Raw genomic sequence first — 19103 nt, 5'->3', positions numbered from 1 at the left:
TAGGTAGAGGGAAGAAAGAAGTGGAAGAAAATCTTTTCACTGAATCCCTTTTATCTTTTAAATTTTTGAACCACACGATTGTAATAACTATTCAAATGACTCTATTTTTTAAAAGAAACACAAGTGGAAGTAAAAATTATTTGGGGGGGAAAGATGAACAGGTGGAGCACAGAGGGTTTTTAGGGCAGAGAAACTCCTCTGAATGATACTGTGATGGCAGAGACATGTAATTAGACATTTGTCCAAACCCCCAGAACGTACAACACCAAGACTTGGGGTGATTAGGATGTGTCAGTGTAGATTTCATCAACTCTAATAGATGCACCACTCTGGCGGGGGACGCTGATAATGGGTGAGGCTGCGCATGTGTTGGGGAAAGAGGCAAACAGAAAATCTCTGTACCGTCCTCTTAATAATTTCATTGTGAACATAAAACTGCTCTAAGAAAATAAAGTCATTTTTTTTAAACTTATCTGGGTAAACCCTTTAACGAAACCTATTAATTTACAAAAACTACCATGATTTCTTATTCCCTCTTCTGAATTACATAAGGCCTATCAAATTTTACAAAACCCACAAGTAAGTAACCTAATTCCAGGTGATTACAATATTCATTTAAGCAGTATTTTTCCACAAATGTTTCAGTGAAAAATTGGAGAATTTTACTTCTTGATAAGAAAAAGAAAATTCAAGATTATTAAGGGATCTGTAATAATTTTCCAACACTTATCCATCAAATCCCAAATCAGTAACTGAAATAATTCTATAAAACTCAGCAGTGGGAAAGCTGCCTACGTTGGTCTAGGCCCTGCCCACTCAGGCACACATTCACATAACACAGAGCAGGGCATCTACGTGCTCCTGCGATGCAGAGTTTAAAAGAGGGGACACCAGATGGATGAATCGCAAAGGCATGACACTAAGTGAAAGAACCCAGTCTTGAAAACACACACTGCACGAGTCCACTTACAGGACAATTTGGAAAAGGCAAAAATACAGGACCAGATCAGTGGTCTCCAGGGGTTGGGGTGAGGGGAGAGTCTGAGTACAAGGAGCAGTGTGAGGGAATTCTTTGGGGCATTGGAATTGTTCTGTATTCTGTATGGGGTGGTTACAAGGATCCAGGCACATGTAAAAACTCATAAAACTATATACATAAACCACAAATCTTACTGTCTGTAAATTTCTAAAAATTAAAAAGAAAGAAAAAGGATATAGGAGCTTTAAAATATGAGCAGTATCGTATCTTAACCTGGGTAGTAGTTTCAGGGGTGTTCACTTTATGATTATTTGTATACATATATTTCATACTCTCCTCTGTATGTACGACCTATTCCATAACTTTTAAAAATTACAAAAGAAGGACACAAAGCCCAGATGCCCATCCCACTCTCATAAAACTCACTTGTGCTATGTGCACAGTGGATGGAGGAACCAGCACTCACACACTGCAGGTGCTCTTCCTGGCCTATTAAGGGAGTTTTTAAAGAAAGTGTGTTACAGCCAAAAGAGGCAAGATGCAAGAGTGACTCGGGAAAAAGAGCAGCAAGACCTGAGAAGCTGCTTTTAGGACGTAGGTGTGCTGGATACAAACAATTGTTTCTAAGATTGTATGCCTACATGGTTCCTAAGATTATAAAAGCATCAAAATTTCTTTAATTGTGAATCTACTCAGAGGACGTCAGCACAGAGAGTGACATTTCCACAAGCTGCAAAGGGAGAACCCCACCAGGAATGTGGGGCCTTTACTATGAGCAACCCCCATATCCCAGGGCAAAGGTGCTACTACACAGGACACAAAAGGGTCTTTGAGCTTGTGGTTAACAGGTGTTCACTGACTGAAGGCAGAGAGGCTCAACCCAAGGGAGTCCCAAATCAAGACCATGCTCACACACTGAGGACTCACCACCACCCCCAGAACCATGACACAACTGAGGAACAAAGCTTCTCAGGGAACGTCGACTCTCCTGGACAGCCTATGGGACCTGACCTTCTAGCCATCGGATGGAAAGAGAAACTAGCTCAGACTGCATCTTTGACTCCAGATGGTAAGTAAACCCCACAATTCTACACTAAGGCTCTTCCACAGTACTCACGAGTGGAAATGGGAGGTAAGGGGGAAAAAGCAAAAAAGCAGCAGAACCTGCCCAGGTCACCACAAGTGACCTTGACCAGGGAAACAAAATTTCTTATCTTTCTCTAACAAAATTCAACTATGTTCATTGTTCTTACAAATATGCTTTTCTGGTCAATGAACTGTCCTTGCTGCCCTGAGACCCTCATACTTTCAGGGCTGGGAAAAGCAGGATGTCTCACTCAGCGGTCTAGATACACTCCTTGAGAACACAGTTCACCAAAAAATCTCCCTAAAATTACAGTAACCTGGTCTTGGTAAAACCAGAGCTCAGAAGTCAGCACTGTGGCCCCTGCGATGACATGGAGAGCCCTCCCCGGGCCAGCGCCCGCTCCCACCTTCCTCACGGCCTCCAGCTCCTGCTGCTTGTTTTCGTTGGCAGCCTGGAGCTCCTTCATCTGTCGCTCCAGCTCCTCCTGCTCAGCCAGCAGCTTCTTCCGGAGTTCTTTCCGACGCTGGCGGGCTTCTTTGTGTGGTGGGGGGCTGCCCAACTTCAACAGATGGATAGTAGAATGAATGGCTATAAAAGGTGCAGGAGAAAAAAATGGGAAATATCCTTGATTCTTTGTAAGCCTAATACACAAATGGCACAGTGCAGAGAAAACCAGACAGAGGCCCAGAGTCGCTTCTGATTTCGCCACTGAGTAGCAGTGTGAACGGGACCAAGTCACATCAGTTCTTGCAGCATCAGTTTCCTCACCTCTAAAATGAGAGCGATGATCTCTAAAATCCCTTCCAGCTCCAAAATTCCATAACTGCTTATCTATCTGCTTAAACAGATACTTGATTCAAGAATACTGCACACGTTTGAAAAACTTACAACGCTTTCAACTCCTCCTCTACACTTCTCAAAAGGCAAAATAGGAATAAGACACAGTGAAGGCTGAGATTCCAAGTTCCTGGTACCAGATCTGCTGTGCTGCGTCTGCCGCTCACCTATGCCATATGAGACCATCTCCCGATACGCCCGCTTCCTGAGATGATCACAGCAGCTACCATTGACTGAACGCCTCCCATACGTAAATGCTTCACGTGCATTATCTAATTTTTATATGAAATCTGATTTCGTTCCTGATTGTTTAAACTATATAAATTTAACTTTTTGAATAGCTAATACTTTCTTACTGCTCAAATCCAAAAGCATGAAAGGACACAGAGAAAGGCTTCCTCCTACTCCTATCCCCAAGTACTGGGTTCCCCTCTCCACCAGCAAATCATGCTAACGCTGGTGCATCTTTCCTGAGAAGTGTTAAGCATATATAACTAAACGTGTATACACATCCTCCATCTTCTTTTGACACAAATGGTGGCGTAACACACTCCTCCGAGCCTTGGTGTTTTCACTTAGCTTATCTTGGGAGCTTCCCCTATCAGTACATAAAGCTCTGTAACGTACTGCACAGTACTCCATCGCGTAGCTGCACCATAATTCATCCAACTATTTCCCAATTAACGGAGACTTAGGTTGTTTGCAATCTATCACAAACATTTCTGCAATGATGTGTCATTTTAAAAATAAGCAAGTGTATCTTCATTATCTAATTCCTAGCCCTTGCAACAACTCTCAGAAGCAGGTACTATTATCCTACCCATTCACAGAAGAGGAAACTGCTACCGAATTCGTAACTCAACCCAAGTGATTCAGGAAAGAGGATTCAAACCTTAGGGGTGCTTGCCTCAAACTCTTAAACCACACCAAAAATGACCACGGTTTTCAATAGAATATAATTTTACCCATGTCCAAAAATACCACATTCAAAATCCCCTTTCATGACTAAAGAAAAAAAATCTCATATAGTGTTTCATTATTTACTAATTTTAGAATAATACTTTAGCTTAAAAGTTATTAAATCAAAAGTTTGTGTTCTTGAGATAATATGTGGAAATAACAGATCTTGACAATTATTCAAATTATTCAAAAGGTATTGCATTCTTCCTCTTCTGTTTTATATGTTACTAAAAACTTAAGATGGCCACTTCATCATCCCTACAAGGGGAAATTCCACACGCTTTAAATAATAAGTGTGAAATAAAGCCTAAAATGTCCAGTTTATAATTTTCCCACAAGCTCATTATGCAAAAGAAATTGATGAAAAATTTGGGAATTCTTCTTAATTTTTCTTTCAGCTACTACGTTACATGCAGAAATAACTACACAATGAAGAAACGCCTTAGTATCTTTAATGAGATACAAAAATAAAGAGTCAGAGCTCTCAACCTGTACCATGACAAATAATAAAAATTACCCTACCCTGAATCCACTCCTGTTTCTTCTTCTTATCTGAAGCACTGATTTCAAAGGTCTTATCAAAACATTTTACGAGAAAAAGGCATTTCTTTCCATCTTTGTCAGGCAGGGACTAAAACAGAAAGCAAAATTAGTTCTTTAAAATTGTATTTTTCAGTATTTAAATTAAATTCAATCAATTATTTATACAAATCTGGCTGAAACTCAACATCAATGAAAAGTATTTATAAATGCATACTGCTGTTTTATTCCTACATTAGTTATGGTAACAACGAGCCCCGAGCAGCACACTCCATCTGGACTGGGAGAACCATCAACGCCTGATGGGGATGCCATGCTTTGGCCTTTCCTGAGCACAGTGACTCTGGCACCAGAGCACATCCCTCACAGGAACGCTGCAAGGTACATCCGTGGAACTGGTACGAGAGGTACTGACTCCTACCGGCTATGAGGCTTCTAAGCCAGGGTGATTCCCACACCTGCCTGATGCAGCTCTCCAATCCTTGCACCTGCAGTGTTGTTGTTGGAAAGCTGTGGTTCCCATCTTACATCCTTTTAAGTAGACTGGTATGGCCTAGCATAATCTTGTGAGTCACCAGGTTTAGTTTAGTTGAATCTAAGAATCTAAGAAGATCCCTTAGTGGGTGTTGCACACCCTAAGGCATTAATATATCCATACCACTTGATCCATCAAAATACATGATCATTTAAGAGTGAGATCTTAGGTATTTTAAATGTTCTTCAACAAATACAGATAGGGTGATAGTTCAGATACAAATTAAAACCTCCAAAGTTTGGGGCTGGCCTCACGGCCAAGTCATTAAGTTCGCATGCTCCACTTCAGTGGCCCAGGGCTCGCTGGTTCAGATCCTGGGCACAGACCTAGCACAGCTCATCAGGTCATGCTGAGGCGGCATCCCACATAAAAGAACTAGAAGGACCTATAACTAGGATATACCACTATGTACTTGGGGGCTTTGGGAGAAAAAAAAAGAGGAAGATTGGCCACAGATGTTAGCTCAGGGCCAATCTCCAAAAAGAAAAAAAAAAAATTTATGTTCTGAGCCAGCCCTGATGATGGCTTGTTAAAGTCTGGCACACACTCTGCTTCGGTGGCCTGGGTTCGGTTCCCGGGCACAGGATCACACCACTCATCTGTCAGTAGCCATGCTGTGGCAGCAGCTCACATATGAGAGCTAGAAGGACTTAACAAATAGACAACTTTACAGGAGCTTTGGGAAGGGAAAGGAAAAAAAGGAGGAAGATTAGCAAGAGATGTTAGCTCAGGGCAAATCTTTCCCAGCAAAATAAAATTTAAGTTCTTGAGGACTTCATTTCTTTTTTTTCCCCCTTCTCCTCAAAGCTCCCCCAGTACACAGTTTTATATTTTAGTTGTGGGTCCTTCTAGTTGTGGCATGTGGCGTGCTGCCTCAGCGTGGCTTGATGAGCAGTGCTGGGTCTGTGCCCAGGATCGAAACCTGTGAAATCCTGGGCCACAAAAGTAGAGCACATGAACTTAACCACTTGGCCACAGGGCCAGCCCCTAGGACTTTACTTCTTTACAGAATTAACAGCTGTGAATACAGTATCCTGAGAGTCACCCAACATATTCAAAGGTAAATGCTTTCGTCTTATTTAGTTCTATCTATTGTACTCAAAATGGTCCAGATTTTCTGGTATATTCACGATTGCAAACACTGTCCTAGTGAATTTTTTTCGCTTTATTTTCTTCTGTATGACTCCATTTTATTCAATAAATGCGTCCTTAAATGTACAAATAAATGAGATTTATTCCTATACTTTGTTCATGAGTATAAGATAAAAAGTAAATTCACATTAGAAAAAAATCTCTTCAGGTATTTATAATTTTTAGTTCAGAAACTATGGCAACGGTATGCCCATATTATTTTGGAAATGTAAATTTAAGATTCTTTTAAGGCTCTAAAGTCTAGAAGGAAGGTAAGCTACTTGCGCAGCAGGGGGCAGCACCAGAAGGAGGGACAGCAGACTTACCTCCACACAGCAGTTTTCATCTAAGAAAATGTCTCCTTTCTTATCTTTCAGATCCTCGCCCACATAATAAGAAATTATGTTCGGTTTTAGTACAAACCAGCGTTCAGTCCAGTTTTTCCGTTTATGGCCTTTTTTCATCATGTAACCCTATGAAAGATTAAATCTGATATAAATGCCTGTCCTTTTATTTACAAGAGCTGAGATCTCTTCCGTGACATTCTAGCCTACTCCATTAACTGATATACAGTCCTGAACACACGAATATCAATGGCTCTCGCCCTTTTGGGTCATGAACCCTCTGACGATCTCGGAAGGCCAGGGGCACTATACGCACTCAAATTCATGCAACCACATACAGAGAAAAGCTCACACAGAATTTCACAACTCAGAGACGACCCCTGCCCCCAAGCTCTACACAGCCAGCAGACTCAGAACTCCTGCTGTTAACAGCACTGTGGTCTTTTAAAATTCCTTACCTTTTAGAGATACCTATTGAAATATTTATAGACAAAATGAAATGCCTGAGATTTGTTTCAAGATAACACAGGAGAGGCAAACGCAGGAGGGGTAGCATTAACCGTGTGTTGGTGGTTACTGGGGCTGGGTGGTGGTATATGGAAGTTCATTATACTACTCTGTCTGTTCTGTTAAAAAAAAAAAAAACCCTAACAATGATTCTCAGTAAATTAAAACCTCAGTCAATGAAAACGCTAAAAGATGTCAACTTGGCCAAGTACAGCTTCTCAACCAATCACCTACTGGCATCAACCTACCTTTCTACCTAACCTCTCAGTATTCTGGAGGATGAACTCTGCTCCAGATGAGCAAAAAAAGAACTGGACCGGTACTTAGGATACTGGCTTCTAAGTGCAGCGTCTACGCTCACACTGACCAGCCCTGTACTTCCTTCACATATCTCAGCCTCAAAGCTATGTAATTCAAATTTGTACTTCAGCAAAATTACACATTATAGGCCAAAGCCTTTGAGGGCTGTTTGAGAACAGCTGAGATTTTAAATATTAAATGTACAGGTGCTGATAGCCTATGGTAGAATATACATTATCATTAAATATATGATATTAACTCAGTTGTATGTATCCTTTGATTATTACACTAAGTTCTAATCTTATTACTTATTCAGTTTCCTAATACTTGGCCATTTAAGCAAAAGCCATCTCACACTGCAATCCATCTGCAGTCCTATATCCCGCCATCCTGATGGGCCTCGAAGTCTTCTTCAGACAGACATCATGTCTCATACCTCTTTGCAGCACCAAAAACCTACACAAATTAAGCCTCAATGAATGTTTACTGATTGGCACCATCAGGAAAAAAGAGCAAAGACAACAATATCATTACTGAGCAAAGAAAGGACCAAAATAAGAAAATCCCAAATCAGAGTTATGAATAATATAATAATGTAAGAAATTTTAAAAACCCACTAAAAAATATATAAATTCTATTTAACAAGCATTAAGCTTCCCATATGTATATCAGATACTATCTAGGTGCTGAGAAAACAAACATCATAAAAAAGATAAATGCAATCTTGCTATATAAAGATATCTTTTTCCAAAAGTAAGGTATTCTTCTCCTTTTGAAAAAATAATATATAACAATCATGTACATAGATTCATGTATAGAATCATATATAGCAGTAAGTTTAATAATAAGAACGGAATAAAAAAGAAAATAAAATTTACAGAAATCCCACAATCCAGGAGCAATCACTTTAACATTTTGGTAAGCATCCTGCCAGACAGCTCTATACACACATTACATGAAAGGGATTACAAGATACCTGCTGTTGAACAAGCTTTTTCTCTGAATAACACGCCATAGGGATCTTTCAAATCAAAGAGTATGGATGTACACATCAAAGTACTTTAAAAATAGTTTGGAAATGTAATCATTTAAACAGTTCTTTTAAAATAGTCACTTCTCAATGCTTAACTGTACTTCAAAACGGCACCAATAATTCTTTAAAATGAAAGCCTAATATAAGTCTGGGAAAATACAAAACTTTATTCCCGATCTAAATCAGTGTAAAAGTATGCATGACTTAGACTTATCTTTGTGATGAAAATTTGTTTTACTTCAAATACGTCAAATTCTAAAGGCGAGGAGAAATACGTTATAGGACTCTTACCTGTTTCAACACATCTAATATGAGCTCGTTAAAGACTTCATTAATTGCCATAGACACCGTCTGCCGATCCATGCCTTTGCTAAATTGGCCATTTCCAATAAGCTCAATCAGTTCCCAGGCGGAAAGGCCATCTTTACTGTCATCAAAGTTGACTTTATAATGTTCAAATTGTTCTTGCTGCCAACCTCCTCCCATAGCTTCTGTAAGTTTCTTAAGCAGGTATTCAATCTATATGAAGAAATAAAAAGTTATTTCCTAGTAAAAATATAACCTTTTAACTTAGGTGTGTATCTGTGTTATTTACATTGATACGGTCAATTTAAGAAATTTAAGAACTCTTTTACAGTTCCAAAAGTGTATCTTCAAAGATCATACTATCAGAGAGAAAGGTATGAATAAATGCCACTGGTTCTCTATTATCTAGAATAAGTAAAGGAATCAAAAACTGATAACCCTCTAATAGTATAGTATACTTGTATACAGAACTAAAGTGAATTACACGCATACACTACCATACACACACTAATTAATGTGATCTGATTACTCTCTTGGATAAATATTTCAATATACCAGAATATTAATCTTAATGAACTAATACACAAGCACAAACTTAAACAAGCATCTCAAAGTAGTATGTACAAGTTACTCCCCAATTTACATATTTTCCATGTAAGCCAATTACTTGAAATTCATGCTGCTTCCTCCTATTAGAACAGACAATGCTATAAATAATGGCTGAATTCCTAGCCTGGGCTGGAAGAGCTTATTAAATCTTGAAACACACACCTTCGTGTAGAAAATACTGCTACTGAAATAACAGCAGTTAAACAAAATAGTGAGGCAGTAATGCTGAATGAGAAATTAGTCTCTCTTATACTCTGGAAAGCCTGGGTACCCTACGGGGCTCTCAAATTCAACATGTCCAAAATGAAAGAATCGTTTCTTCCTGCCAAATGGCTTCCCCTTCGGTTATTGGTTTCCGATGGGAGCAACACCATTCACCCATGCCAGGATCCTTGTTCCCCAAGCTCTTACATCAAATCAGTGACATGAAAATTCTACTCTTTTTACTTCCCTAGATCAGTGTTTTTCAAAATGTAGGTTATAATCCAATATGAAATCAACTAGTAGTAACAAGCATTTTCTTATGAAAAATATTTGAGTTCCTCCACAATAAAGACAAATATTGTTTTGTGACAAGTTCTTCTTTGTATATGCACGTGTCTTTGCATGCTGGGTTGTGAAATAAAACGTTTATCTTCCTATGGGCTGCAGTCAAAACAGAATGAAAAACTTTGCCCAAGACAGTTCTCAAATCCGTTCCCTCCTATCAACCTGCCTTTGTTCAGGCGTCCCAGTTGGTACCCTGGCCTCTAGCATTGCCCGTTATTTATATTCTGCCAGAGAGATTTTTCTAAAACAAAACCAGAGCCTGTGACCCCCCAATCTTTAAAGCCTGCCCTGGCTCCCTACCACTTTAAAGATAAAGGCTGAGCTCTGTGCGTCCCCACCTGCTGTCTCTAATGGTATGTGTTCAAGTCCCACACTGTCTAGGATATTACTACTCAAAGTGAGGTATGTGGATCAGCCAGCAGCACCACCACCTAGAAACCTATTAGAAATGAAGAATTTCAGATCCCCACCAAAGACGCAAAAAATCAAAATCTGCCCCTTAACAAGAAGCCCAGGTACTTCCACATGTACATTAAAATTCAAGAAGCACTGCTCTTGCAAACCTGCTCTGACCAACCCTAACCCAGCCCAGGTGTTCTTAGCATACTGCATAAAATTCTCTCTTTACACATTTGCTTCCCCATCATTTTCTGAATTCCTTACAGGAGGAACCATGTCTCACTCATCTTTCAATCTCCAGAACTCTGCATGGTACCCAGAATGCAGTAGCAATTAATGTTTGCTAAACTGAAATAAATTAAGCTAAGTCTCAATCTTCTCATCTATGAAATGAGCATAATAACACTCACCTTATATAACTACTGTGGGGATTAAAGGAAGCTAACACAGAATATTCTGCACCACGCCTGGCCCAGCAGGTACTCCATCAATGTTACTTCCCTTCTGCAGTGAGTGGAATATTATTCAACCATTTAAAATTACATTTAAGAAAGCATTTATGAAATACCATAATGGGAAGAAGAATGCAAAATTAAATTTACTTATGATTTCCACTGCACAAAGATTATATAAATATTTTGACAAATACTGGAGGAAAACATACAAATAGGAAGTCTAATTGTTACAGGTAGAATTGTGAAATTTTTTCCTTCTCTTCTTTGCACTTCCATTAATTTGGTTATAATGCTGTTTGTGAAATAACACATTTTAACAGAAAAAGAATGCCAATAATAGGAAAAACGTTTGCAAAGAAATGTACATTCACAAAATATCACAAAGTCAAAAAATATCAAGAGTTCTACAGATTTAATTTGATGAGATACTGTAAGCCCCTCTAACATGGAGATTATCTTACCCCCTAAATGTAGCACATGGTAGGTGGTCAACAAATGTTTACTTGTTGGAGGAAAACACACTTAGGTCTTTCCTTTCTCTTGTTGGAGATATATCATCTACTGTAAAGTTTATCAGATATTATTTTCTTGGCTCTTAAATAGAAGTAACAGGGATAGTCAGTGGAAAAGAGAAAAAGAGGAAGAGTGAGAAAGGGAAGACAGAAGGAGAGAATCGGACAGAAAAGAGAAGAGGGGGGAAAAGATGAAAGGCAAGAAGAGGTTGAAGAGAGAAAGAAAAAGAAAGTCAAAGAGGACATGACGATAAATAATTGCCCGGGTCGAGTGGCTGAGAGGCCCTGACATGTACGGAAGTTCCACCTCCCTAAGGCAGCAGTAGAGGGGCCCTTGCTGCCTGGTCACAACTTGGGGCAGAGGCAGCAGCGGCACAGCTGGAAGCTTTAGGAGTGAGGCCACTGTAAGCCTGTGCATGTGACCACATCTATGTACAGGATGACAAAAAGTGGAACGACAAGATGGTGCACTCGACTGAACATTTGTACTGCAAGTCAGGAAACAGCCCCAGCTCTTCGTGCCACTGTGAGGGCACCCAAGCCCCTCAGGCTCCGAGCTTCAGTTCCTCCTGGCTATCAGACGACCTTTTATGACATTAGTAACAGAAAGTGCTTGTTAGGAGCAAACTCAACTCTCTTAGGAGCAGCCTCCCAGGTTCATTCCGAACCTTTCTTCAGGTGCCCTCCCAAACTCTCCTGAGTTTGACACCAGCACGCAGCATCTGCTCCTCAAGCTCAGTGACCTTGCCAGACAACTAATCTAAATGCATTTCCTGCTGACTTTCAACACAGCCACATACTTATCATAACCAAACAACTTAAAGATCTCTTAATTCATTACACCGGGCCAAGGAGAGACAAACATTACCATTCTCATCTGTTCAATTACACTCAGTAACAGGTCACGTGCTGCCGTGTTGGTCTCCAGTGGCCCACTTCAATTCTAAGAGCTCATTCAGTTTCAGGAAGCAGCTTACTTCCTCCTTCCAAGCAAGTTTTACCAAAAATAACAAAGAATAAACTTTCAAGCTGCATGTGATTTTTGAGGTCTTTGGCTCCAAAATTTATTTTGTTAAAAGTTCTTGATCCTGGTCATCATTTAAAACGGCCTGTATTGGCTTAACAACAGCTCAGGTTTTATTTCACTAAGAGTGTCTTGAAACTATTTCAGGTTTGATATTTAATTGCATCAAGGCAGTTTTTCCAAATAGGCCCACAACAGACACATCCTGTTTTGTTCTTGGCTCTGTAGGAAATGAATACTAATGTAAAAACTATCCTTTACAGACACACATTTCCAGGAATACCATTTGACAAAAATTACAGAACTATTTCAAATGGGGACATACTATTTCTTGATTTTCGTGTGGTCAGTCATTTAAATATACTTATTCAATATTCTTGACACTACTTTCTGGGTAACGGGAAACGCAGTCAAAAGCCAACTTCTTTGTATCAGTTATGTTATTTACATAACTACCACTGTTATTTATATCTTATATGGTATTAATCAAAGCTAGAGAATAAAATCTTACTTAAAAACATTCTGGACTTAAAATGCAAGTGATCATTACGGTAAGTGGATTATTAGAAACATAAAAATTACTTTAAATTTATGAAGCCTAAAAACTATTGGTAAGATTACAAATTAAACTCATGTATATACTCATGACAAACTAACATACTATTCTTCAAATTTTATTCTTTAAATATACCTGTTGTCACATTAAATTTTATGAAAATCTGTAAATCTAAAACTAGCTCAAGACAGCTTTTTTTAAATGCTGTTAAAGTATTCAGGAAGGAAGCAAAATCTAACAGAGAACGGCCACCTTAAGAAACATTGTGACTCAAGTGTTTTCCACAAAATAGCTCGACCTGAGTCTGCAGCTCTTGGTCAAAGACCAGGAGACGCGCTAAGAGCTCAGTAAATACAAGGCCACACTGTAAACCTCAGGAGGCGGGTTCAGCAGCCAGGCAAGCCAACTCCACACAAACCTGCCCCGGTGACCCCTTCTTTCCCCATACAAGTCCTCCTAGCCACAGAGGAATAATCTGTAAAACCAACTCTAACTCTACTTCTAACCAGAAGAAATGCTGATGGAGTTACGGACGTCAAAACAGGGAGTAAGTCCAAACAATCACATGACCAGGTTGCTGCCTGGCTATTCTATCAAGTCAAAGAGAGGCTGTTCCTTTCTCAAATTAGATTAACTTGTTTTGGAAGAGGACCGAGACATTCCTGTCAGCCTGCAAAGATGAAGGTAAGCATGCCACGAGTCTTGGCTGTGCTCTGGGGGGCAGAAAGTATATAGTCGAGGCACACATCAAAGCACACGTGGGTCCCAGTTTTTCGGGCCACCTGGAGCAGACATTCTGTGAGTTTCTTAGGCAGAGCACTTAGGAAGCTGATGCTGAAACGGGCTCCCTTCACAGCCTGTGGCTCAGTGATGATTTAAAGCCGATGCCAAATCCTCCACATTAGGCAAGTGCCTCCTCGAGGAATAAGGTAAGTCTCCTTACTAATTTCTAATTCTGAAATCAGGACAAGGCCACTTTCAAGCCCACTTTCAAGCCCACCGTGAATATTTTAGTGATGAAGAACCAAAACCACACAGGTAAGAGACCCTCCCACTTTCACTTCCAAAGAAACATAAATAAATTTGGAACACTGAGTATAACTGTAAAATGTCTTAAAAGACGATATTGGAGATTTTATTAGCATAATTCTTCCAAGTAGCAGCTAGGTTTTTAAAATACCAATGATGTATCTTTTTCTACGCCTATCAATATTCCATTCCCTTCTACATGCCTTTGTATTAAGCTAGACAATCTTCATGGACAAAAATTCCATAGCATGTTTCATTTTTTATTTCCCCTTGAATATACACGCACATCATTCTGGTGATTAAGTACTAACAAACGATTCCCACCACTAAAGTGAAACTGCCTTCTCCTTGATTACCAACAGCCACCTAACTGTTAAATCCAAAGGCAACTTCTCACTCATCACCAGTTTTTTTTTTTAGTTTTTTTAAAGGAAGATTGGCCCTGAGCTAACATCTGTTGTGTTGCCAATCCCCCTCTTCTTTTTTTTTCCCCTCCCCAATGCCGCAGTACATAGTTGTATATTCTAGTTGTAGGTCCTACTAGTTCTGCTATGTGGGACGCCCCCTCAGCATGGCTTGATGAGTGGTGCTAGGTCCACGCCCAGGATCCGACCCAGCAGAGCACGCCAAGTTAACCACTCAGTCACAGGGCTAGCCCCTCGCTCGTCACTGTTTAATTCTACTGTAGCACTGAATGCCAGGCACTACTTTGCTAGAACTTTGTCTTTCTTCGGCACTCACGACTCAGCGCTCTCCCAGCTCTCCTCCTCTCTCACAGACTGTTCAATTCAACTTCCTTTACCAAATACACTTTCTCCTCCTGCTACAGAGATGGTCCCAAGGTTCTGTCCACAGCCTCACTTCTCCCACTACAGTCTCCTCCTGCCTGATCTAACCTAGTTCCACGGCTTCCTTATCTCTGTCTCTAGCCCTGGCCTCTCACAAGCTCTAGATAGGTACTTCAGTTGAATACAGGGCTGTTCCACAAGGATGTTCCATCTAAAATGCCAAATGTACATCATCATACACTGTATCCCTAATTTGTCCATCATCCTGTCATTCACTCATTCATACACACACAGACACACCCATTTAGTGAGCACTTATCATAGGGCCAGACACTATGCTAAATCCTTCACATATATCAACTATTTTAATCCATACAAGAGTCCAGTGAAGAAAGCTGTTATCCCAAAAAGATGGGGACCCAAACAGAGAGATTAATTTGTTCAAGGCCACATAGCTACAAAGTGGTGGAGTGAGGATTCAAACCAGGCAGTCTGATTTCAAAGACCATACTTTAAACAACTACACTATATAACCCGCCCAGGCCTGACAGTTGGCTATATTTCCGCCCAGCCAGGCAGTATGAGCTTGCTCCTGTGACCTCCACATCCGTCCCATCTGGCCTTCTTTTCCATACTCAGTGGCACTACTGTACTTCAGTCCTCAATGCCACTTACCTCAACTTTCCATCTCCCATCTTTCCATGTTTCATCTATTTACCTGCCACTCTCTTGCTCAAAAATTATCAGTGGCTCACGGCTCCCCACTGCCTACAGGATAAAGTCAAAACTCTTTCCAGCCTTATCTACCACCACTCTTCTTCACGGCCATCATGTTCCAGGTAGAAAGGGTATGTGTCATTCTTTTAGATTGCCCAGCATCTAACCCCTTTATGTCTGGGGAATTCCCTACCTCCCAATGTAGAAGGTAAAAACGTAAATGTACCCTTTCCAAGCCTCCTGTGCAGCTAGCTTATGGCACCTGACCATACCAATTTGATGCACTATCCTCTGACTGTGAATGTGACTGTGAAGCGGGGTCTATAAAGAACGCTCCCTCGTAGCAGGAACAGTCGCAGGAAGACTTCAGTCCCTAGGTGGCACCCAGCGGGCAGGGCTGGAGGAGTTCCATGGTACAGGTGCAACACATACCCTCTGGTTGCAGCAGTATTTTTTTGTGGTTCCTCACTGGAGTGACCAGTATGGTTCCGGGCTGCATAGTGTCCACACCTGGTTTTTCAGCCATCATGGTGATTCTGTGAGGTACCCAATATCCTTTTTGGCTTAAATCAACCAGTCCAGCTGTTTCCAAGTAAGCATCCTGACTGGCAATTCAGTCAAGCTGGATCCCACACTCATCTCAGAACATGCCCTTTGCTTTCCTGCCTCACGTAACCTTGCCCACTGTTTCTTCCATCCACAATTCTTCTCCCTGCTTTCTCCTTTAGTCAAAATTCTTCCCATCTTTTAAGGCCCAGCAGAAGTGCTACTTGCCCTATAAACATAATAGTTAACACTTAAAGAGCACTTTCTAAGGGCCAGGCATTCCTCTCATTTAATCTTCACAAGAACAGCAGGCGTTGATACTAGCATTAGCCCTATTTTACAGCTGAGGAACCTGAGCAAAAACAAATTCAGTAAATTGTCCAAGGTCACGCAGCTAGTGAACAGTGATGGAGGCAGAATTCAAATCTAGGAGATCTGACCCCGGACCCCTGCTCTTGAGCAGAGAATAGAAAATTATGGCCCACAGGTCAAACCAGCCCAGCGGCTAAAGCTGGCTCACAGCATGTTTTTATACACACAGAATCTAAGAATGGTTTTTCCATATTTAAGTTGTTGGGGGAAAAAAAATCAAAAGAATAATATTTCATGACCCATGAAAAATATAAAATTCAAATTTCAACATCCATTTTATTGAAGCACAGCAACATACTGTCTGCGGCTGCTTTCATGCTGTAACGGCAGAGTCGAGTAGCTGCGACAGAGACAGAAGGACCCAAAAAGCCCACAAAGCCTCAAATATTTACTGTCTGGCCCTTTACTGAAGAAGTCTGAGGCCCTGCTTCCAACCAGCATTGCCTCTCTTGACAAGCCTTCCCCGATTCCTTACTTCCCGAAGCTGGTGCAAATCTTCCCCTTTGCTGGATCTGCACAGCATCTGCGTCTCTATTCTAACAGGCAGTCTATTTTGCTGTGAATTACACTTGTCTTGTTTTTTCCTCCAGCAGACTGTAAATTCCTTGAAGGCAGGAAGTAATCTTTTTCGCTTTGTATTCCTCTTGGTGCCTTGCTTACTGTTGGCAGTCAATAAATGCATGCTGATTTTAAATAAAACATTGCAGTGAACTCATGGATTTTCCCAACATGAGTCATAGAAATCATAGACTAGACTCCATATTGACAGGGTGGGTAATCATGGGCACCCTCGACCACTACTGGTAGGTGTATAAACTGGTACAGACTTTCTGAAGGGCAATTCTGCCTCTTCATCTAATACTTTGAAAGTGTAAATTTCTTAGAACTCAGAATTCCACTGCTGGAAATTTATCCTAAGGAAATATGCAGACTAGTATGCAAAAATGTATGCAAAATAGCAGTCTTAGGCATTAACACATTTACTGAGTACGTATTACATGCCAGGCACTGAGTTAAGTCCTTTAAATGCAGAACCTTACAACTCTTAGAGTAAACATTATTATGAGCCCTATTTAATAGATGAGGAAATTAAAACTCAAGAGGTTAAACAATTTATCCCTTAAATAAAGGTTAACGGATTACAGATGACTGTTTTTTAAGGGGAGAACTACAGCTGATTTTAATTTTGCATATTAGTAGTCTTTTCTAAATTTACTACTGTAATAAGCAGGTATTACACGTATAATTCTTTTTAAAAGATTTTATTATTTTCCTTTTTCTCCCCAAAGCCCCCTGGTACGTAGTTGTATATTCTTCGTTGTGGGTCCTTCTAGTTGTGGCATGTGGGATGCTGCCTCAGCATGGTCTGATGAGTGGTGCCACGTCCGCGCCCAGGATTCAAACCAATGAAACACTGGGCCGCTTGCAGCGGAGCGCGCGAACTTAACCACTCGGCCACGGGGCCAGCCCCTACACGTATAATTTATGAGTGCAGTAAGATATCACAGAAACCTTACTCCTGTATTTTTTTTCCTTTGGAAGGTCAGGGAAAATAACCCAGAACAAAACAAGTAAATGTCCTTTTTCATTTGCTTTGGAAAGTATGACAAAAAGTCACCATCCTGGACTTTGAAACAAGAATACTACTTTCTCACATAAAACAGCCTTGAAACAACATTCTGGATCCTACGTGTTTCCCATACAGCATCACTCAGCCAGTCCTTACGGTTTGCCAATATGCAAGGAGACAGAAAATGATGTTGTGACTGGTACAGAATAAAGACTCCTCGGACATGAGGATGCAGTCATCTATAATTACAGCAATTTAGAGAGGAAGCGCCCCACCCTGGCTGCAGATCTCCAGGGTACTGCATGATCCCAAAGCCCTAAGCTTTAGACTTGCTTTGAATTCAAGCTGTTTTCCCTCTGATGTGAAAACAGCAGTGCTGGATCTCCTCCTACGTCTACAATGCATTCACACAAACACTTCCAAGCTAATCTATTAAATGCTAAGACGGCCATGGAAAAGCTTCCCAGAGGCACACCTTACCTCTTCTGGCACAATAATTAACGGATACTTGTCCTCAGATAAAAAGTTGAAAATAACCCATACTTTAAAGGCATCTTCTTCTGTAATGAGCAGGGGACTCTTTGTGAGGTTTTTTTTGACACAGAGGGTCCAACACATCCTGTTGAATTCAATCTTGTCAAAGTTGTCTTGGACCTAAAAAAGGAATGAGGAAAAGTTCCAATGAACCAGTCCAAAATAAGCAGTATATAAGCCAAGTAAAACAGAAAGATGAAGCCTACTACAGGCTTCCATTTTAATCAATCCAATTAACCAATAACCATTTTCTAAATATTTGCTTAGGTACCACACTTTCAAAGGCTCAATTAAGAATGTTATATTTAGCTTGACGCTGAAGCAACATCTGTCCATATCACTCACTTGGCACATAAAATACTGACCTGCCGAAAGGTTATTTTTTCATGTGTACACATTACCTTCTAAATAGACTACCGATCCTGATACAGAGGAGTGGAGAATGTGAATTACTCAATAGGAGCCACACACAGATAGCTCATCTTTACCTATATAGTCCAAGAAGATAGTTTCTTTAGGGAAAAACTGTTTAACTGAAATTCTAAAAAGACAGACCTGCCATTCAGTCATTCAATCATGCATAACATTCCCTCAGCATCTACTATGAGCCAAGTGCTATGCTACACATTAAGGATATAAAGATGAAGAACTTGGTCTCTGCTTTTAGAACATTCATAGTTTATTTCAGAAAACAGATACAAATAGACAAATTTTAACTTAACAAAGTGTATAATTCAATAGTTTTTCATTCGTTCAACAGACAAAACTTAGCAATTATTACTTCTAAGGGACAATGCAAAGATATTTACTATAATACTAGCTCATTCTCCAAGGAATGTCAATGACAATTACAATATAGTGTGATAAGGACTACAACAGAGATA

General features: G+C 40.3%; 1 protein-coding gene across 1 annotated transcript in view; it reads right to left on the bottom strand.

The window, feature by feature from the left end:
• Positions 1 to 19103, bottom strand: part of SWAP70 (switching B cell complex subunit SWAP70) — a 66530-nt gene that overhangs the window by 13848 nt on the left and 33579 nt on the right. Inside the window, exons 3-7 of the mRNA XM_070626322.1 lie at positions 18166 to 18339; positions 8545 to 8772; positions 6396 to 6542; positions 4386 to 4494; positions 2473 to 2654 (exon numbers count right to left, since the gene is read on the bottom strand). Of these exons, the coding sequence (XP_070482423.1) occupies positions 2473 to 2654; positions 4386 to 4494; positions 6396 to 6542; positions 8545 to 8772; positions 18166 to 18339 (840 nt within the window). The remainder of the gene's footprint in view (positions 1 to 2472; positions 2655 to 4385; positions 4495 to 6395; positions 6543 to 8544; positions 8773 to 18165; positions 18340 to 19103) is intronic.

This window comes from Equus przewalskii, chromosome 6, assembly GCF_037783145.1.
Source record: "Equus przewalskii isolate Varuska chromosome 6, EquPr2, whole genome shotgun sequence".
In the NCBI taxonomy this organism is placed as follows: domain Eukaryota; kingdom Metazoa; phylum Chordata; class Mammalia; order Perissodactyla; family Equidae; genus Equus; species Equus przewalskii.
The sequence above is the reverse complement of the archived record's forward strand: the minus strand, read 5'-3'. Positions and strand labels throughout refer to the sequence as shown.